Source organism: Trichosurus vulpecula, chromosome 1 (assembly GCF_011100635.1).
Source record: "Trichosurus vulpecula isolate mTriVul1 chromosome 1, mTriVul1.pri, whole genome shotgun sequence".
Lineage (NCBI taxonomy): Eukaryota > Metazoa > Chordata > Mammalia > Diprotodontia > Phalangeridae > Trichosurus > Trichosurus vulpecula.
This window is the reverse complement of record NC_050573.1, coordinates 520,810,458-520,833,509: the sequence shown is the minus strand read 5'-3', so window position 1 is coordinate 520,833,509 and position 23,052 is coordinate 520,810,458. Positions and strand designations below refer to the sequence as shown.

Here is a 23,052-nt window from a genome sequence, read left to right as displayed (position 1 = left end):
TTTGTTTTTTAAAACAAGCTACTGAATATAAGGGGATGAAGGCAATGAAAGTCTTAAGAGAGACTTAAGGAGAATGTTTACTGTTTTAAATCTGTGCCAAGGTAATCAGGCAACATGAGACTTTCTACTTGTAACTGATCTCAATAGGGGTATCTCACCTGAGCTCTTCTTACTTTGGAGTAAAGATTAATCATGCATTTGGATGGACTCTGAGTGTGTTGGGTTTCTGCAGACATGGTCAGGATAGGATTCCTCTGGGGAATGGGCTGTGAACCCAAGGTATGGTCTTGAGAGCAGAAATCCATCCCTTTTCTAATAATCTTACATTGTAACAACAGAAAATGACTCAAGGGGAGAGGTGACAGGAATCTAGAAGGAGAAACTTTTGTTTGCAGGTTGCCCCCCAGTTTTATTAAAGAGAAATCAGCAAGAGTTAGGAGTGGTTAGGGAAAGTTTCATGGCAGAAGAAAGACTACAGCAGGATCTAGAAGGCTTTGGTTAGGGAAAGGAGAGTCAAAAAGGCATTCTAAGCAAGGAAAACAGTATGAGCCCAGACTGGGAGGCAGGAATGACCTGGGCATATTAATGGATAGTGAGTGAACGAGCCAGAGTCTATCAGAAGATATGTGTTGGGAAGCAGCTGGAGGAAGATAAATAACTGGTCAATTAGAGCAAGATAGAGTATTGGACTTGGGATCAAAAGATCAAATCTTGGCTCTAGCATTCAATAACTGTGTGAAACTGGTAGAGTCACTTAACTCTTGTTATACTTCAAAATACTAGATAAAGGTGAGTGATGATGATGGTGATGATGAAAGGCTTTGAAAGTCAGGTGAAGAGCTTTGGATATGATTTACTAGAATAATGATTTGTAGTGGCTTAAAGTTTTTCAGCAATGAAGTGATATGATGAAAAAGGGGAGTGTAATTCAACTCCTGATTGACAAGTCCCTAGCCTGTACCACTGTTTCCTGGGGCCACGCTCAGATGACTCAGGAGCAGTAGCTCTCCAGACTTCTTGGTGTCCTAGCTGGCAAGCTTCTCTTCCATACTGGTATGCCTCCTCTTCTAGCTTCCTTTTCGGTGTTGTCTTCTTCAATAGAATGTGCGCTCCTTGAGGGCAGGAACTTGTCTTACTTTTCTATTTATATCCATGGTGCTTTCTTTGTACATAGTAAGCATTTAAAAATGCTCCTTCTTTCCTCCCTTTCTTCTTCGTCTCTCTTGCTTTCCCTCTCTCCCTTCCTTTCTTCCTTCTTTCTTTCTTTCTTCCTTCCATATTCTTTCTTTCTTTCTTTCTTTCTTTCTTTCTTTCTTTCTTTCTTTCTTTCTTTCTTTCTTTCTTTCTTTCTTTCTTTCTTTCTTCCTTCCTTCCTTCCTTCCTTCCTTCCTTCCCCCCCTCCCTTCTTTCCTCTGGCACTCTATTAACTAATACTTTGACTCATCTGGGGTAAGATGGTAATTGATGTTCATACTGGTGGTTTTCTAAGCAGAGATTTGGTGGATACTTGGGGATGTTGTGGAGACAATTCATGTTTCAGGAAGAGGTTGGATCAGACACCTCAAACCTAGCCTGAGGTTTTTCCAATTCTAATACTCCACAATTTTATGAAATTGAATGTTTTAATATTTATATATTATATGTATACATGTGCATATAGATGTATATATATTAATTTAAGGGTTACATATTTGGAGAGATATATCCCAATTTAATGTTTTGATATCCATATGTAAGATATGGATATCATATATGTGTAAATGTAGATAATACACATAGGAAATCAATACATTGAATTGGAATATAGCTATATATACACACATATTCCTAAACATCCTTAATGCATGGATATATGTAGCAATACACATATGCATACACATATTAATATCAAAGCATTAAATTGGGATACATATCTATTAAATATCCTTTAGAGAACACGTTCTGAACTTTAATCTGCTCTAATTAAATTCACTGATATATAAATGTACACAGTATACACACATAAACAATGCACATTTGTATATACACATGTCTATGTGTACAATATGTGTGTATCTACATATACCTTGAACAGGTATGTATATTGACCAGAGGTTTCTGAAGATTATGTGTACAAATATTAGTATTTCTTTTCTGACAGATTATAGAAAGAAGAATAAGGCAAAGACTTAAAATTAAATATTAAAAAATCTTTTTTGGTCTATTCATCGTTTCCATAGAAACATGATCAGCACAGGCCACCAGTTGGTGAGTCAATTTTAGCTAAAGACTTTTAGACCTCACATCTGTTGTTTCCATAGAGAGGGATGTCAAATCCATGGCAATAAGATAAGGGTTTGCAAAGTCTACCCATTCCAAACTTTCCTCAAGTTGTTTTCACCTTGGTAGCCAGGAAGCAGAAAGGCCAAGAAGCTGTGAGAGTTTCATTGTCCCTTATGGGGCTGCCTACTGAGACTCACATGCTATTGTTTTCTGAAGTGAATCAGAAGTGCTGGAGATCTTCGTTTTAGACCAGGTTGGAAAATGGATGGCTCATGTGTTAGGAGAGCGGCTGCTTCAGCATTCCTACAACCAATTGCTCCCTATTCTGCACACCATTTTCTTTCTACTCCCATATACTTCTCTCCATTCACTTTGTGTTTCAGCCAAACTGGATTATGCATCATCCCTCCTTCTTCCATTTCCTGCCTTTGCTCATGTCATCTCCACAGCATGAAATATCTGCCTACTGAAATCAATCCCCTTCCTTAAGGTTCAAATCAGGTGCTGCCTTCCTATGACGCCTTCCCTGACTCCACAGCTGGAAGTTACTTCTCCTTTCTTGAATTTCTCAAGGAGATTTAAATGGCTCTCTTCTTTGCACTTAATGTCTAATTTGTATTGCATCTATCTGTGAATATGTGCTATCTATGTGTTCTGCCCACCCAATCATACATTGTCTTTTACACAACTTTTGGCATACATTTACTGTTAATATGCTCCATCTACTTCTCCCACCACCAATCTCTACATTGCTCTTTGGGTCACCTTCAATTTTGATTCTGCGGAGATCGCAATGATCTACAATTGGCAGCCAGATAGTATAGCATAATTGGAATGTAAACGTGAGCTCTGCACAAAGTAAACACTTAGTAAATGCTTTTTAAATGAATAAATGAAAAAGCATTCGTTAAGCATTTACTATGTGCCAAGAATTATGCTAAGTGCTGGGGACAGAAACATAAGAAGCAAGATAGTTGTCCCTGATCTCAAGGAGTTCACTCTCTAATTGGGAGAAAGAACACATAAAAATAAAATTTGGCTGCAAGGCATATGGCTGGGTCTGGTGATGTTAAGAGTGCAGTGCTTGGTGCAGATAGCAAGGTCTTGTGGTCCTTAGGTTACATCAGTAGGCCAGGTATCAGTGTCAAGGGTCTTTCATGCATAGGGGCCCGGAAGATGCTAATAAGGTTTTCTGGTCCTCCATCTCTCTGGAAAGAACAGATGTGATTCTCATCTCATTTAAGGCACGTGAGCAGTCAAGTTTCTTGGATTTTTTTCACTCCCAAACCCAAGCTTTTTTATTTATTCATGTATTCATATATTCATTCTGGAGGGAAGAGACTATGCCTTCTTCATTTTTGTAGCCCTTCCAGACCCAAGCACAATGTCCTAAACCACAGTACCTAATAAACATTTGTTAAATTGAATTCGATTATTTCAGAACAAATAAGTGACTTAGTAGCCCAATCAACATAGATTAGCATGAGTTTTTTGGGTTGAAATAATGCTTTATGTAAAACTAGAGGCACAGAATTATTCAGGATGATGTTTTATCCTTGCTCTCATTTGCTGTCTTCTTCCTTTGTTTTGGAAATAAACCTGATCTGCACTTTTTCAGGCCCATATTTTTTGAAGGTAGGGGATCATAGAGGAAGCATAGTTTTTTCAAAGATTTTTAAGGGGATTTTTATCTTTAGTTTTTCTTTATTATGACGACTTTTATGTTTTCGGTGCTGCTTGATTCTAGGATTCTATTAAGAAAATCCTTCCCTGCTGCCCCATGGAGGGAAAACGACTGCCACATATGTATCTGTATCTACTTGTATAAATCTGGGGATCCAGACTGGTGATTTCATCAATGTAGATAACTCCTGGTGATGAGTGGTAAATTCCCTTTACCATTACAGATCAGCAACCATTCTGTAACTCAAGAGTTGCCTGGGGTACCGAGAGGGTGAATAACTTACTTGCCCAAGATCCCACAGCCAGTATGGGTCAGAGGTATGGTTGGAACCCAGTTCTTCCTGATTTTGAGAGTCACTTAGCCTCTCATAGGCTTGACATTGAAAAGACCTTAGGGACTTCGGAGTTGGACCCTTTCATTTTATGGGTAAGAAAGATGAGGCCCAGTTAAGTAACTTGGGCTAAGTCACATAGGTAGCAAATGTCAGAGCTGGAATTTTGACCCAGGTCCCTAGACTCCAAATCTAGGCTCTTTTCACTGTGCCACACTGCTTCCTGTTTACAAGCACACATGTATGGATAGACTCATGCATGGACACACATGCATACATGCACGTACATGTTATGTGATGAAGCGCATTACACACATGCACATGGACACACATATACCCACATATTTATGTATACATGTGATGCACATAACTCTCCTCATGATGAAATGTCTGTGAATCATGCGACATCACAGTATCAGAAGAATCAGAGTTACAGATAGCACAAAGGGTTATAGACATACATGGTAGGTACAAATAGACTTCAGCACATTAATAACGATTACATATACATGTCATGGTGTAAAAGACAACATGTAGGGAATGTTTGATTAGGTGGGCCAAGCCATGTAGGGAGAGTTAGGGATGATATATGAAGAGGTCAAATGCCACACTGGCATCCACAGAATTTTAAATTGCCTGGAATAAGGGGATCTTGACTTATCCAATGATAGATTTCAGGGTGTGTGTGTGTGTGTGTGTGTGTGTGTGTGTGTGTGTGTGCGTGCGTGGGGATTCTGTGAACTTGTATGGGAAAATTTTACATCTTTATTTTCACTAACCTCTAAAATTGAGCATTTCCTTTAATTGTGAATTTAAAAAAATTATTGAGAGAAGGGACAAACATGGGTTTTACTAGGTGGCCCAAGGGATGCATGATAAATAAAAGTTTAAGATCCTTTGGTTTAGAGGAAGTTCTCTGGGAGGCTAGATATACTCTCTATTAGAAGATTCTGGAAGGACATGGAAAAGAATCACACAGGATGGGCAGTTATAGGTGGGTTATGATCTGTACCTTTAGAGGGAATGCCAATATTGTAAAATTACAATTACCAAGTCTGTTCTTTCCAGAGAGATAGAGGACCATCAAATTGTACCATCTTCCCTTCCAGATATATTTGTTTACATAACACATATTTATAAAATACATATTACATATACATATGTATGCATACGAGTACATACATGTGTCTAGATAAATGTGTGTATACACACATATGAGACAGTGTCTTCCTATCTCACCTAGGTTGGGAGTACAGTGTTCACTAATGGGCCGAGCTGATCCTATTATGAAGTAGCCCAGGAGCTTTGACTTGTGCTCTTTCCAACCTGGGCCAGCGTGTCATAACTTGGACAGTCTAGTAGTTTCCTTTTTCATGAGTCACATCATACAGATTCTGGACTCAGTGTGGCTACCTGATCAGCTTATCCCAGTGTAGTCCAGAACTCAAGAGATCCACCAGCCTCAGTCTTCTTAGTAGCAGAGATTCAGGTGTGTGCCACCATACATCATTAAAATACATCTATGAAAATAGTCTATTATATATAGAAGCTAGAGTGATAGACCTGAAGTCTGGGAAGGTCTGGCCAAGATCCCACCTCTGACACTAACTAGCTGTGTGATCATAAGTAAGTCACAAATTCGAATGCTTAGGTAGTTATCTAACACTTCAAGTTACAGTTAGGTGATAATCTTTAGGGAGTTTCCATCCTGAAGAAATCACAGGTCCTTGACAAATCAGTCTAGATACTCACTTAAAAAGTTTATTTCATTTTTTTTTTTACTTTGGACCTGTGATTTCATTGGCATAGCAAGCTTCAATAAGGAAACTTCCTTTACTGCTACATTTTAGCAACTTCTGCAATGTATAATCTCAAAGATTACTTGGGGACATTGGAGGTTAAGTAATTTGTCTAGGGTCTCACAGACAGAATGGGTTAGAGATAGGGTATGAGCTAAGTCAACCTGATCCAAGGTTGATTCTCTAGCCATACTCTCAATCAAGGGTTCTTACCTGAGACTCATGAACTTGTCTTTAAAAAAAATTCAATAACTATATTTCAATATAATTGAAATAGTTTCCTGTTTCCTAAGACTGAGCTCAGGAGTTCTGGGCTGCAGTGGGCTAAACTGATTGAGTATCCATGCTGAGTTCCTATGTATTTTATTTTATGCATAAAAACATTATTTAGAAAAGGGATCCATAGGTTTCATCAGTCTGCCAACGAGGTCTAGAACCTCTACTCTCTCTCCACATATATATATACACACATACATACACATAACACACATATATACAAACACATATATGTATGCATGTGTGTATACCCTTTAAAATAACCCAGCACACAGTAAGCACTTGGAAATGCTTCTTGACTTGATCCTCTTATGTAAGCTCTCTACGGTCTGACTCTCAACAGGATTTAGTCTGTTTTGATTCCATTCAACAAACATTTATTAAGCATCTATTGTGTGGAGAGTACTGTAGTAGATTCTGGGAGAGTTTAGAAAGTGCAGAGCTCTTGACCTCAAGGATCTTACTATCTCACATAGTTTTCTCTTCCCCTAACTACTTGGGGAAATTAAAAGCTACTAACGGTAATATGTTTAGTAATTGAGGATGTAAAAGATATATTATTTAGACTTCTTTTTTTCTACTCCTTGAACAAGCCCCATGTGTGCCCTCTGTACCTTCATGTACACTGTGAATTAGGTTTATCGAATTCCCAAGTCAAGTGCCATCTCTTCTAGGGAACCTTCCTTGAATTTTCTTATCAGTAATATCTCTCTCTTCCTTGGATGTGACATGACATGTTTTGCCTTAGATATCAATGCATTTGTCCCTATAAAACTGTAAACGCCATGAGTACAGGGCCATGTCTTATTAAAACTTTGTATTTCCCTTAGCATCTACCCAATGTTCTGTTAATATGTTTGTTACACTGAATTGTTGAATCTCAAATGCTTCCCTTAAAGGGAATAAAAAAAAGTGAATATAGGTCAAGGAGAATAGCAGTTAAAATACTTTTCACTGAAGCCAAAAGATATATTAACACATGTTATTTATTTCAACTATTCGACAGAGGAAAACAACAGAATATTTGATTGGATTGGGTGAACCACAAGGTCCAGGGGAGCTGTGATCTCAGAAATACAACTCCAGTTCTCTCCGTGTGCTCCATTAGGACAGGAGTAGAATGAGCTAGCTGGTAACTGATGAATCAATAATGATGCCCACAGGCTGACAGTAATTGTAAGGGTGAAGCAAATTGATTTTACATTAATGGATCAATTAGTAATTGTAAGACCAAGTTTATGTCCCTGAATCAAGCAGGAATGTAAAATGTTAGTAAAGACTCCAAGCCTACGTTAGCAGTCTATGTGAGATTCATTTCAATTCATTTCAATTCAACAAACATTTGATAAGCACCTACTATGCACCCTGAACTGGTAGGTGCTAGGGATAGGGAAAAAACCCTAACAACTCTCAAAACAAATAAACAAACAAACCAGCCCCCATCCTCAAGGATTTTACATTTTATTGTAGGGAATACAGAATGTAAATAAATACAACACTTAGACAAAGGAAGGTAAAATAATTTTAAGAGGAAGAGAATTCTAATAACTTAAGGTCTAGGAAAGGAAACAGGAAAGGCCTCCTGTAGAAGGTGGCACTCCTGAGCTGTGCTTTAAAGGAATCTAGGAGTTCTGTCAAGCAGAGGTGAGGACAAAATGGATTCCAAACATGGAGGTTACTTGCTCTATGAAAAAAATGAAATATTAAGTAGAGGGGACAGCTAGCTGCTCAATTTAACTAAAATAGAAAAAGCATGAAAGAATACTATGGAAAAATCCTGGAAATTTAGGTGGGAGTCAGATTGTGGAGACTTTTAAATAAGAGGGTCAAGTCAAGTCAAGTTAAGTCAATAAGAATTTATTAGGTGCTTACCATGTACCATGCACCGTGCTAAAAGCTGGGGATATAAAGAAAGGCAAAAATCAGCGTCTGCTCTCAAGGAGCTCACGGTCTCTAATGTGGGAGATGACGTGCAAGGAACTGCATACAAATAGGATATATGCAGGTATTGTATACTAGGCCCAATAGGAAGCCATGGATGAATTTTGAATGTGTATTTGTGTGTGGTGGGGTGACACGGTCAGATCCATATTTTAGGAGCAACAGTCTGGTAATTCTATGGAAGCTAGGTTAGCAAGGGAAGAGACTGGAGGCTGGGAGGAAAAATTAGAAGGCTGTTATAATGGTTTAGGTAAGGGATGGCTCTGGCCTGAACACGGGGAGAGGATATGGACAGAAGATGCGATGGATTCAAGAGACGTCAGGGCAGTAGGATCGACAAGTTGTGTGGATGCTACTAAGTTATTAGCATAATATTAGTATTAATAAGTATAAGTACTAATATAAGAAGTGATTAAAGAAAAGTTGTGGAGTTCTCAAATCAACCAACTAGACCAGGGGCCAACCAGCAAACTGTGGCCCGTGGGACAAATCCAACCTAGTGCCTGTTTTTGTATGGTGAGTGGGTTTTACATTTTAAAATGTAAAACAAAAACATGGAAGGATGGATTTGACTCATGGCCCTCATTGCTGACCTCCAAACTAGACCTTTGGCATTCAATATGTTGTCCATGGGTCAAATGGAGTTCTCTTGACACCTGGGTGTAGGTCAACAGATTTCTATTTAAAGTATTTTTACCTGAACTGGTTAGTTAAAACATTAGATTAACTCAGCTAACACATAGGACAAGGTGGGCCAACAAGGTCTAACCGCCTGAGATTTATAGCTTAAGTGGCCAAACTCTGGGCGATGTTTGGCTCCTGGGGGCACAGTGAATATTGACACCATTTTATAAAACTGCTACACTGGTAACTGAAAGCCATTATCACTGATGTAAATCTGAAGGTAGAATCAAGATGTGCCTGACTGAACACACCCTGCAGGTCTCAAGAATAATTTAGTCTGTTCGACAATAATATGCTAATGGGTTTGATCAGAATTGATCAGCGATCAGCTCAAAGCCTCGGTGCACTTTTGTACACATAAAATCGATTCAATTGGGTTTTTTTGTACTGCATTTGCATTGCTGATAAAACATTCATATCTTTTGAATTACTAATAGATAAACCTTCAACACTGTTAACAACGAAAAATTTCCACAGCCCACACACATCTGGATAGATTCACAGGTGACCCAGTGCTGAAAACACTCGGATGCCCCTAAGGCAAGCAATCACTGGGTACTGAGCTAATCAGCAAAGACACGTGGAGAGTTAGGGTGAGGCCAGGCACAGAAGGCATCCAGCTGATCAGAAGACCGGGGACAACAAAGGGAAGAAGCTACACAAGCCTCTTTCTACTCTGTAAAAGACAAAGGGAAATCTGGTTTTTGGGAGACATGGCTGAGAAACCTTTACTTCTTTGTGATGTCAGCAGGGCCCCCCCCCATCCAATTCATTTATTCACTGACCTATAGTAAATGTGGATTGTGTATAAACAAACAAACCCGTGTGTGTGTGTGTGTGTGTGTGTGTGTGTGTGTGTGTATGTGTGTGTGTGAGAGAGAGAGAGAGAGAGAGAGAGAGAGAGAGAGAGAGAGAGAGAGAGAGAGAGAGGAAGGGAGAGAGAGACAGAGACAGAGAAAGTGATAACAGATCACAGAGTCGCAGAATTACACGGATGGAAGGAACCTTAGAAATCATCATTTCACAGACTAGGAAGCTAAGCCTCATTAAGTGGGATAAAAGGACTTCCCAAAGTCCCGTAGCTACAAGATGGTGGAGTTGGGCTGCTCTCTCCCGTCTCTTGAATCCAAGTCCAGTGTTCTCTCTACTTCACGGAGTTTTCCCACCTCCGTACCAGCTGCCCTTTCAAGCTGGAGATGCCTCCAATCCTGCAGCCTCTTCCTTCTTTTCTTGAGTTCCTTCCCAGAATTTCCTTTTGCAGAATTACCCACATCAGTCATACTCACTCCTAATCCAGTTCAGCTCCTGACTTTCCAGACTTTTTTTCCCCTGCCCCTTTGTGGGTCCTCTCCCCGCCACCCCTTGCCCCTCACCTTCAGCTGTCTTTTTAAGTATGGTCTCTCTCCAACAGAATGGGAGCTTCTTGATCACAAGGTCTGTCCTTTTTGCTTGTGTTTTTTATTCCCAACACTTAGCACAGTGACTGGTACATAGTAAGTACTTAAGGCTTTATCTAATCTACTATGTAAATTTAAGTTATTTTTTTTCTTATTATACATGAATTGAGAAAGCACACTTTTGCGTTCTAATATGGTGTGAAAGGACCCATACCTACCAGGGTCCTCCTCTCTTGTGACAAGGATTAGTTTTCCCTAAAAGGGGGCAAAGCTATCCCCAGGACCTGATTGGCCTCTGCTTCTCTTGACACAGCTTCCTGGTCACCTAAGGGCATAAAAAGTCTCATCTGTTTTGAGTTGGGGCCCCTCCAACTTGGTGGATGTCTAAAGATCACCACACATCCTGCCTTGTTGACCAAATGTGCCTTCATGTGAAGATAAGGGAGGCCAAATCTATAGAAGCTAAGCGTCTTTATATCCTTGTTGTATATCCATAGGGCCGAGCAAGTCTCCTTTTGTTAACTGCAAGTTAACAAATTTTAATTCCCTATTCCACAACTAACAGGGTGCCATCATCAGACCTGCCCCTAACAGCCGGCATGTGCGAGAAAACAACAGTTTGAGGTTACCAAGCGTATTGTGGAAACTATAATAAATGAACAAAACTGTCAGATGAAAAATAATTTGTAGCCATGCCAACCTGCAGAAAGGGCAAAACTAAAAAGTGAGAGAAGCAAATGTGGACCTGACCAAAGAATGCACAGAGAAATTTCCATAGGAGACACTATTAGTATCTTCAAAATCCCAGCTGAGTTTTCAAGTTCCCCCACAATCTGCCATCACCCTACTCTTCTTCCCTTATTTCTCCCCACTCCAGTTCATTTTCCACTCAACTCTCAAAGTTATCTTCCTACAGCATAGGTCTGATGATGTCACTCCTCTGTTTAGTAAACCTTAAGGGCTCCCTATTACTTCCAGGATCAAATATAAATTCCTCTATTTAGCATTCAAAGCCCTTTACAACCTGACTCCAAACTACCTGCCCAGCCTTATTACGTGCTAATCCTTTTTACCTCCACTCTGGGCTAGTCAAACTCTCCTTTCTATTCCTCATACATGACATTCCAGCTTCCATCTCTAGGCCTGTCTCTGGAATGAATGCCTTTGTTTTTCCTTCATGAAGTCTTTCTCAACCCTCCAACTGCTACTGCCTGTTTTTCCTGCTCCCATCACCGTTTATCTATCTGTATATATCTATTTGTATATACCTTTATATATTTGTACATACATTCAGGTTGTCTCCCTTAACTAGATATTAAGGTTCTTGAAGATAGGAACTGTCTCAGTTTTGTTTTTGAATCCTCGGGGTCTAGTGTAGTGTTTGGTGATCAAAGGTTGATGGGTATTACTCCTCTCCAAATAGTCTATGTGTAATGTAAACCTCAGGCATGCACAGAGCTGTCCTGCCTGAATCTGGCTGACCCCATGCATCTTCTCACTGCTGAAGGATGCAGGCATGTCAGGATGATGAAGCCATGCTCTCATCGGTCCCTTAGCCCCAAGAATGGAGTTCGCCGGTTTAAAAAGGAGAGGCAGCTTCTGGTTCACCCTTTTTCTTCAACTCCCTCAGCTCTCTGTTGCTAGGCTTCTCCTTTCTCTCAACTCCACAGTATGGTGACTGCCTCCATATGGTAGCTAGAGAAAAGGCTTAACTAGATGAGCTTGTGTCTGGATCTCTGGCTGCCTCTTTTGCTTTGTGTTTCTTTGCCTGCCTGATCATAGGTGACTGAGCTATGACCCTGAGGTAGACTCACTTTGTGAATTGGAGAGGCCTGGAGATCTTGGGTCCTTGGTCAGTGCTGGGGGTGTCCCTCATATATCCCACTGGCTCTGGATCCTTGGGCCGCCTTATTAGAAGATGTGAACCAAGAAGCGACTGTATGGACAGTGTAGAGCTACGGTGAAATGTAAAATATTTAACAGTCCTATGAACTGCATCATGTCTTGATGTTTTAGAATATTAACCTCCTGGGAGAGCATAACAGCATTGTGTTATTGCTATTGCTTGTTAAGTTTCTGTCAATGCATGCTTATGGGTCTTGGTTATTTTAAGCATTTCTTTTGTGTCGAGGAAATAAATAGCTGTTCTATACCTGATCTGCATTGTATAATGTGTACATTCCTACTCACTGTTTTTTGGAGAGGCTCTAGACATGAGCCAAACCTAAGATGTAAGTAATTTTACAAGGGCCTCTTAACTGATGGTGCCAAAGAGTGTTAGAGAAAAAAACCTAATGCATTTTCATAGAGGCCAGGCTCCCACAGCATGAACCTGGTTACATGGTGTGTGTAGAGAGGCCCCTTAATTGAGGAGAAGGAGAAGTCTCAGGGCCTCAGAATCTCAAGCTTGGCAGTAGTTCATTATTGTTAAATACGTTTCAGTCAAACTAGGATACTCCCATCTCCCAAACAGTCCTTAGGCCTTTACATACATTTTTCTCCATGTCTGGAATTTTCTACTAGAATCTTCTTTGCCTATTGAATTCCTTGTCGTTCAGTTGTTTTTCAGTTGCATCCGATGCATCATGACCCTATTTGGGGTTTTCTTGCCAAAGATAATGGAGTGGTTTGCTATTTCCTTCTCTAGCTCATTTTACAGTTGAGGAAATTGAGGCAAACAGGGTTCAGTGACTTGCGCAGGGTCACACAACTAGGAAGTGTCCGAGGCCAGATTTGAACTCAGGAAGATGAGTCTTCCTGACTTCAGGCCCAGAGCTCTATGCACTGCGCCGCCTAGCATACCCAAGTATCTCTTCCTTTATTTCCTAATCTTTTAGGAACTTCCTTTTATTTTCCCTTCTGGAACTCACATAGCAATTCTCTTAATGCCCAGATGGTATATCCAGATATTCCACAGGAGGGGCCCCTTTTCTGTCTCCTCTACAAAGTGTGAAATCTTTAGACAAGGTGTAAATTCTTGACTTCCCCACTGATGAGACCATAAATAGTCAAACCAACTCCTCAGGAACATATCCAGTCCAGTCCTTCCTTCTACCCTCAACATTCAACACTGTTTCCCCCACTTCTCCTCCCCTCCCGAAAGAAAAAGAACCCGAGGGCTGCTAAAGAATCAAGCAACTCTTCTTTTATTTTTTGTTGGTCTTTGCCTTTCTTAGGGACCTAGTCTACCCTCCCTTATAGTATCACCCTGGGGGGGTCCTCTATATCTTATCTAGATAACACACTTTTGACATAATGTATATTACAGTTATCAATATATATGTCTTATCTTCTACCTGACTTTAAGTTTCTTGAAGGAACAGATATATCTCACCTAAACTTTTTTCTCCTGTAATTAGCCCAGAGCTCTGCACACATTAGGTGCCTAATACATTTTTGTTGCATGAATGAGTAAAATCCACACCATTTTGTCTACATAATCTAAAAAATAATATTGGTTGCATTGCTTTGACTTTGTAACTTCCAATCAGATTGCATGAACCTAGATTTGAATGAAACAGATTTGCTATATGAAATCATATTCTCCATAACCACCTCTTGTCAGGATAGATCCACCAAACTCTTTCCCTTCTGCCTCAAATGACCTATGAACTGTGCATCTTCTTTTGGGGGGGGGGAGATTCTAATATATGATGCCTTATATATGTTTATACACATTATATATGATATACAAATATAATGCATTCTTTCAAAAGGAATGCTTGGTATGATACAACCAACAAATATTGTCTCGTTTGAGCCTCACAACAATCTTGCAAGGTAGGTGCTGATATTATCTCCATGTTGAGGAAATAGACACAAAGAGAAGTTAAGTGACTTGCCCAGGGTCGCACAGCTAGTGTGTAAGGGCAGATTTGAACTTGGGTCTTCCTGACTCCAGGCCCAGTTCTTTATTCATTGTGCCACCTAATTGCCTCAGTAAGATGAAAGGTGAAAATTTTCCAGTTTTCATACAGAATTTGTTTTATAGACAAAATTCAGAATACTCTCCCATATATATGCCCCATGTAAACTATTCAATACAGCACAATCAAATGTATATTCTCCCATGCATGAGAAAATACAATTTCATAAGACAGTAAAACTTCACTAATGCAGAGTAATCTCATTGGGAGGTAGGGGATGAGGCTGGGCTGAATGAATGAGAAATATGAACGATGGGATGATTTATCATATTGGTTTAACATTATTTAAATTTTATGTAGTGACAACACTTAGGAACATACAAAAAAGAAATATTCCCCCCTCCCCTGCCATTTCCAAACCTTTACAATAACTGGAAATAGACTAGCGAATGGATGTGAAGTCAGAAGACCTAGGTTCACATCTAGATCCAACATGTACTGTCTGTTTTACATGGAGTGAGCCAGCTAACTGCTCTGAAACTCAGTTTCTTCATCTGTAAAATGAGAGAGTAGGAATAGATGAACTCTAAGATCTCTTCCAACTCAGAGCTTGTGATCTTGTGAACCGTGCCCTCGGAAAGTTTCTTAGGAGGTCACTTGAATGTGTAATTCGTGTGCCAATCAATGATGTATAAATGAATGATTCTAAGATGCTTGAAAAGTCTTTGTTCTCCTAAGAAATTCAGACATCATCCGAATCTTTTGTTTATACTATTAATCAATCTAGAACACTCCTTTTTTAATGGACCATGTATAACTAAATTCATCCCAGCCTCATCTGAATTACACTAAATTTCAAATTAGTGGAATCTAAATAAATGAGGTTTTATAGCATTTGCCCAAAGTACTAAATGCTGAATTAATGACCCAATTTTGACCTTTCCTGTAGTTGCCTTCAATCTTGATTTTATAAGCTGGAGAGCATGGAACAGAGTTTACTGTGAAATCTGCTAATGCATCCTGATAATCTATTATTTATAACAATAGCATCTATTACAAACATTTGCCCAGAGCCCAGAATTCCCTTCTGCTGCCAGGTTGATCTCTTCAGGAGACTAAGAAACAGAAACTTATTCAGAATACAGACAAAATTTGTTTATATTTTTACTCCCTTTCTGGAAAATTCACATTGGGCTATTTAAGAAGCACTTTCCTTTACACAGAACAGATTTCTAGTTAGTGTTGCTTTGCAATAATGCAAGTAAGATGTTGTAGCAAAATCCCACCATGATGTCCCACGTGGCCGTTATACCCTTCAGATCTCTGCCAAGGTGGCGCCGGCTTTATTAAGGAACTAGCTAGCCCTAAAGGTGTGCTTCTAGGAAATCATTTAATACAACTTGGTAGGGTATATCTGTACTCCAAAGGACCTTGGAGAAGGGTGATGGAGAGTGGTGGGCAATGATGAGTCAGGCATACATTTGGTGACTTACCTCCATGTTGTACTTTTCCACTGTCCTTCTTAAAGGATCCACAGCCTGCCAGCAAATCAAGATGCAGAGATCAATCAGCAGCATCCCTCCAACAATCACCAGCAGCTTCTGGTCTTTAATGATCTGTGGGGACAAGGAAGAGTAGAACAAGCCTGAGGTGAATTAGAGGTTTTCCTGTAGTAGCCAAAGGAGTGTGACCCACCATGGGGTGTTTAAATACTATCTCTATGAACCCAACGTCTCTCTTTTCCTTTGACATTTTCACTTTGAAGTAGACTGGGATATGGAGGAGAAATGGTGTACATACTGGAGCACTTGTATCCTGGTCTCTAATGATCCTTGGTATCTACCTCTTTGAGATTTTCACCCCTATTTGGGAGGGTGATTTATAGATTCACAGATTAGGGTTGAAAGAGGCTTTAGGAACCATGTACTCCATCTCCCAAGAGGAGTCTAGAACACTCCTTTTTTAATGGACCATGTATAACTAAATTCATCCCAGCCTCATCTGAATTATTAAGGAACTAGCTAGCCCTAAAGGTGTGCTTCTAGGAAATCATTTAATACAACTTGGTAGGGTATATCTGTACTCCAAAGGACCTTGGAGAAGGGTGATGGAGAGTGGTGGGCAATGATGAGTAAGGCATACATTTGGTGACTTACCTCCATCTAGTCCTGTAGTCAGGAAGACCTAAATTCAAATGTGACTTTAGACACTTACTAGCTCTGTGACCCCAGGCAAGTCACTTAATTTCTGTTTGCCTCGGTTTCCTCAACTGTAAAATGGGGACATAATAGCACCTATCTAAAGCTTGGGGCCAACCATATCACTCCCCTACTCCCACTAAATAACTTCTAGTGGTTCTCTATCATCTCCAGGATAAAATATAAATTCTTCTGTTTTGATGTTTAAAGCCCTTCACAACCTAGGCACCCACCCCTCCACCTCTCCAATCTTCTTACATGTTGCCTCCTGCTCTCTTCCCCTCACATATTCTTCAAGACATGGACTCCATAAAGGAGACATTGGTCTCCTTGCAGTTCCTTGCACAAGACACTCCATCTCTCGGCTCTGGGCATCTTTGCTGGCTGCCCTCCATGTCTGGAATGCTCTCCCTCCTCATCCCTGACTCCAGACTTCCCTGTCTTCCTTCAAATCTCACCTTCTACAGGACATCTTTCCCAAACCCTCTTAATTCTAGTGCCTTCATTCTGTTGCTTATCTGCCACGTATTCTGTTTAGAGCTTCTTTGTACATAGATGTTTGCGTGCTGTCACCTCCATTAGATTGTGAGCTCCTCAGGGGAAGGGACTTTCTTTTGCCTTTCTTTGTATCCCCAAAGCTTAGCATGGTACTTGCCGCATAGTAGATACTTAATAAATGCTTCTTTCCTTCCTTCTTTTCCTCCCACCCAAACCCCATTTTATAGGTAAGAAAAAGTCCTTGGAAAGTTAAGTGACTTGCTTTAGGTTGCACTGCTAATTTGTGGCAAAAGCAAGGCTAAATCTCAGGTTTCCTAGAAGAGCTTATGACAACAATGATGAAAACATATTAAACAGAGCCTTAAGGTTTATCAAGGGCTTTTTTCATGACAACCTCTGGGAGGTGGGTTATGTATCATTAACTCCATTTTATTGATGGGGAAAACTAAGGTTTGGAGAGATTGAGGGACCTGGCTGTGGTCACACAGATGGTAAGTTTCGGAAGCAGGATTCAAATACCAACTTCATGATTCTCTACCCAATTCTATTTCTACTGGGTCTCTATCCAGAATCCCTTCAGAAGCAGGCTTTTCCATCAATGCAGAGGGGCATTGTGGTGTAGTGGAAAGAGACTTTGAATTAAAAGAGTGTAGCAAAAGTGTTCTTAACCAGGGGTGTGCTGGAGCCAATTTGGACCAGCCAATTGTTAAATTTTCAGTGTGAGCATTTACACTTTAGAAATAGGTAAAGGCTACAAATCAGGGCTTGACTTACGATTGTGTAGACTTAAGAAAGTGATGGAGAAAAAGTCAAAATGGCAAGATATGCTTTAAAAGTGTGTTGCATATTATTTCCCCAGAGATCCAGTGGTTAAACATTTACCAGCACACCCCTATTCTTAACCATTTTTTGGGTGTGTGGCATAGATCCTTTGGGCAGTCTGATGAAGTCTATGAACTCCTCAGAATAATGTTTCAAAAAAATTCACAATTGAAGGAAATGCTAGATTTTGGTTATAGGTTAGTGAAAATAAAGATGTAATTTTTTTTCCATCTAAGTTCATTAACACCTATGGATCCCAGGGGGATAAGAAGCCTTTATCCAAAGACTCAAAAGACCGAGGTTCAAAGCTTGACTCTACCAGTTAATAGCTGTGTAACCATGGAAATGTCCCTTCCCTTTCCCCTCAATTTTCTCTCCTGTAAAATGAGAAATTTGAATAGGACGATTTAGAAGGTCTAACATCCTGTGAGAGAAAACAAGAGCTGGTTGCCCATCCTGAGGCTCTTTGTTCTCTACAGATACGTATGAGGTACAGATTGCAGTCTTATTTGTGACAAAAGTACTGTCTTCATTGGGCCTTCACTGGGAAAAAAGCATGGAAGCATAACTTCCTCTAGGATATAGAAGCCACGTTACATCGGTAAGTGGCAGTATGGTGTAGTAGACAGAGTGTTGGACTTGGGTTCAAATTTCCCCTCAGATGCTTACTAGCTGTATGACCCTAAGCAAGTCACTTAACCTGTTTCCTCAACCATAAGATGGGGGTCTTAGATCTAGTGACCTCTAAGATCCCCTTCCAGCTCTAAATCTACGAATATGACGTTCACCTGGAGTAAAATGAGAGCCTGGTGAATGAGAGATAATAAACTCGAGTTGGTAGATTGCTGACAATCCTGGCAGAAACTCCTCCCACTAGAAACAGGACTTTACCAAAAATGACACTGGGTCTACTTTCATGCACAGGGTATGAATGACTTGGTTTTGGGGAAGGAGGGGATTGTTGTCCCAAGATGAGAATGGTGGATGCTAACTAGTGGTTCCATTTGAATGAATCAGAATGTACCAGGAAAACTCCTCACTGACTGGATAAGGAAGGCTGAAATGGCAATGAGAGAGATTTTAATTAAATTTAGTCCAACAAATATGTATTAGATGGCTATGATAGACCTACAATCTTGTAGCAGAGATAAAACAAACAGAAAGAAAACTGTAATGCAAAGTACAATACGACAAGTGCAAAGGACAGATCTAAGGGGAATAGTAGGACATTTTGATATCCCAGACTTTCTGGGAGAAGGAATGGATAACCCTGGAAAAGGCCTGGGGACAGCAGCCCTTTCTCCAGAACCCTTCACTGCTGGTTAGACCACTTACAGTAATACGTATTCAGCTCATTCTATTCCTCTCCACCTAGAATCATATTGTTTAGTCTTTTTTTTTCAGTTGTGTCCAACTTTTTGTGATTCCTTTTGCAGTTTTCTTGGAAAAGATACTAGAATGGTTTGCCATTTCCTTCTCCAGCTCATTTTGCAGATGAGAAAAATGAGGCAAACAGGGTGAAGTGACTTGCCCAGGGTCAAACAGTGTCCGAGGTCAGATCTGAACTCAGGTATTCTTGACTCCAGCCCTGGCACTCTATCCACTGTGCCACCTAGCTTCCCGAGTCATAGAATAATGGAGTTTCAGGGTTGGAAAGAACTGTGGAGGCTGTGCCCACAGTGGCGTGAATATATGATGAAGTAATTGACACAAAAAAAGACATGGGACTAGACAAGTTGTATAGTCAGGCTATAGACTAATTTTAATGGCGTTACTGACAGTATTTTATGCAGGTTAATTGCTGAGTCAAAGAAGAGTACAATAAAGCATTGGTTAAGTTTTTTATCTCCTTGTTCCTGGGAGTGAGACACTATTTTTCCTCAAGGCTAACCAAATTGAAACATTTATGTTCTCTTGCATACAGATAACCAGACTGAAATGTTTCTGTCATCTCCCATATAGATAATCAGCTACAAAGGCGGGTTTTCTTTGCGAAGTCTTCTTATCCTAAAACTGGCCTTGCCGTGCATATACCCATTCTCAATTGACCTTGCTTTGCAGAGGTCTAAGAGGTCTAAACAGGATATAGCTGGCTCCCCACAGGAGGCTACTTGGGTTAATTAGATCCTGTAAGCATGAATCCTTTCCTCATTATTTCAGAAAAGTGGTCAATGTTGCTGGATTGTGCCTTTCCATGTTCTGATATACCCTAATTGGGTGCATGTCAAGGCTCTGTCTTGGGCCCTTTTTTCTTTCTCTATATTCGCTCTTGATGACTTCATCAGCTCATCTTCATGCAGATGACTCACAGATCTATTTAGCTAGTCCCCCACTCTCACCTGCATTCTAATCTTGCGTCACCAACTGCCAATTCTACATTTCAAATGGAATGTCCTATAGTCATCCCAAACTCAACATGCCCCAAATAGAACTCTATCTTTCCCCCACAAGGTCACTTCTGAGCTTCCAAATTTCTTTTCAGGGTTTTACCATCCTTCCAACTCAGGTTCACAACTCTAACATACCATAACCGATTCTATCTAATCAGTTGCTGAATCTTGATTCTACCCCTCTAACATCTCTCACATGTTCATGCCCTCATTACCCCTCGGGTTTCAATTGTTCTCCAAATGCTCTCTCTGCCTCAAGTCTCTTCTGCCAATTTATCTTCCACTCAGATGCCAAAGTGATATTCCTAAAGCACAGGTCTGATCATGCCTTCTACTACTTAATAAATTCCAGTGGTTTCCTATGACCTCTGAAATAAAATACAAAGTCTCTTGGCATTTAAAGCTGTTTACAACCTGACTCTAATTCCCCTTTCCAGCCTTATTAGATTTTTCTGCTTCATATGTCCTATGGTCTAGCAAAACTAGCCTTTTTGCTATTCCTTAAGACCTCACTCCTTTCTGCCCCCCAATGTCTTTTTTTTTCGATTAAAGGGGCCATCCCTTCACTCACTTCTTAAAGAAGCCTATTTACTGAATGGGTGTTACCTCACTTCAAGTGAGAACTTGAAAAGACCTTAGTTTAAAAGGGGCCAGGACCTCCCAATGCATCCTGGGCCATCTCCAGTCATCCTGATGGCTACTGGACCCAGATGGCTGTGGAGGAGATAGTGAGGCTGGTGACAGTTGCACAGCCCTCCCTCCCTCAAAGTAAAGTCAATTGCAAGTTATGTCATTGTCTCCCTGATGTCATGGTCCTATTCTAGAACAAAGGACAAATCCCAACCACAGCCCAGGCTGTGCATGACTGAAACAGATTCCCTTTTCCTTTCCACTTCTTGGAATCTCTAGCTTCCTTCAAAACTCGGCTCAAATGTTACCATCTTTGTATGAGACTTTTCCTGATCCCCTTATTGCCGGTGCTTTCCCCCCAAACAACCTCACATTAATTTTCTTTGTGCAACTATGTGAACATGTTGTCTCCTTGTAGAGAAGGTAAGCTCCTCGAGGGTGAGAACAATTTAATTTTTGTGTTTTACTCCCAGATGTTAGTATAATGCATGGAAAAGAGTAGACATTTAGTAAATGCTTGTTGGTTGATATAGTCTTTGTTTGAATACCTCTTTTGACAGGTAACTCACTTCATATGGAGGCAGCTTGCGTTAAAATTGTACCTTGTTCTGGTCCCTCTGACCATTCTCTTCCTCTAGTCACTATAGTAAGTAAGTTCATAAGTAGTCAGTATAAAGTAACAATTGTAGGAAGTCAGATTGCAAAGGAGAACCTGGGAATCATGTACAAACCATCTCAAAGATCAGAGGAGCATGATTTACAAATTGTATCCTATATTAACCAAAAATCACATCCAAGCAATATGTGCTAAATCGGTTAAAGCCATCTAGGCTTTGCTGTCAGGGGCCTTGTGGTCCTATTGTATGTAAGTCTCAGATAAGTTCTTGACATCCACAGTAAGACCAGCAGAACACTAAATGTTACTGATAACTTTGAGATGAAGTGGGTATGTTAACTTTAAAGTTTTACCAATAACTTTGGGATGACTTGGATATGTTAATGAACTAACCCCAAGGTGGCATGGACAAGACTTAGTCCATCCCCTCAAAAAGCCTTGTAAAATGAGACCTTAAACTCCTTTTCCTCAAGCCTTCTTTAATTTCCATCCAGGTCCACACTACCAGGTGCTTCCAACTCTAATTCATACCTACATGAGTGATTTTCTGTGCTTCTCCCCCTTCTCATCCTCTTCCCTACACTGCTTGCCTTCCTCTACCACTCTCTCCCTCTTCTCATGCCATCTGCCTCTATACTCGCTCAGCCATCTTTCATCACTTATCCCTGCAGTTTTTGTGCCTGTCCGCCCCTGTACCCTCTGTGCCTTATTAAAGTGTAGTTGAAGCCTCACTTCCTGCTGCCACCATGGTCTTTCCCAGTGAGTACTCAAAGAACCAGGTGTGCCTGCCCCATTCCATAACTTCATAAATTAGCAATTCATACTCTAGTGTATTTTTGGTCAGTTCTAATTGTTATGAAGTTATTCCTTATATCAAACAATAACTTTCCTCCTTATAACCTCTACCTACCATACTAGTTCTGTGTTGTTCAGTTGAGTCTAACTCTTAGTGATCCCATTTGGGATTTTCTTGGCAAAGACACTGGAGTGGTTTGTTATTTCCTTCTCTGGCTCATTTTACAGACAAGGTAACTGGGGCAAACAGGGTTAAAAGACTTGCCTAGGGTCAAGTAGCTAGTAAGTATCTGAGGTTGGATTTGAACTCACGTCTTTTTTGACTCCAGGCCCGGAATTTTACTCACTGCATCACCTAGCTGTATGCCAGGACAAAGCAGAATAGATCTAATCCATCTTCCACATGATAACTCTAAATGTTTAAAGAAACTTTCCAAAAAAGCCTACTATGATGTCTTTTTTAGGACATGGAGTCAATGTTGGATTCTCCAGGGCTCGGATAGCAGATCAAACATCAGGTAAGTTCTACCAAGGAGACAGATTTTGAATATGGTTCCAGAAACTTTCTACATTTGCTTTTTGAGGAACAATCTAGCCAAGTACAGAGAGTTTCAGTACTATGATGAATTTATTGGCCACAGTGACTGATGAAACATAAAAATTAAGAGGATATAATGATGACAATTTCTCTTCTTCCAGCTAAACATCTCCAATTGCTTCAAGTTGATCCCTGTTATGGCATAATTTACAGTCCTCTTATCATCCTAATTACCCTTCTCAGGACGTGCTTCATCTTGTCCATATACTTTGCTACTTGAATTGAAGCATTATTTCATTCATTTGGGCACTCCTTTCAACTAGTA

At 40.2% G+C, this 23,052-nt stretch overlaps 1 protein-coding gene across 1 annotated transcript in view; it reads right to left on the bottom strand.

Moving 5' to 3' along the window:
- GABBR2 (gamma-aminobutyric acid type B receptor subunit 2) overlaps nt 1-23,052 on the bottom strand; it is an 850,065-nt gene that overhangs the window by 110,779 nt on the left and 716,234 nt on the right. Inside the window, exon 13 of the mRNA XM_036741052.1 lies at nt 15,734-15,856. Coding sequence (XP_036596947.1) covers nt 15,734-15,856 — 123 coding nt within the window. The remainder of the gene's footprint in view (nt 1-15,733; nt 15,857-23,052) is intronic.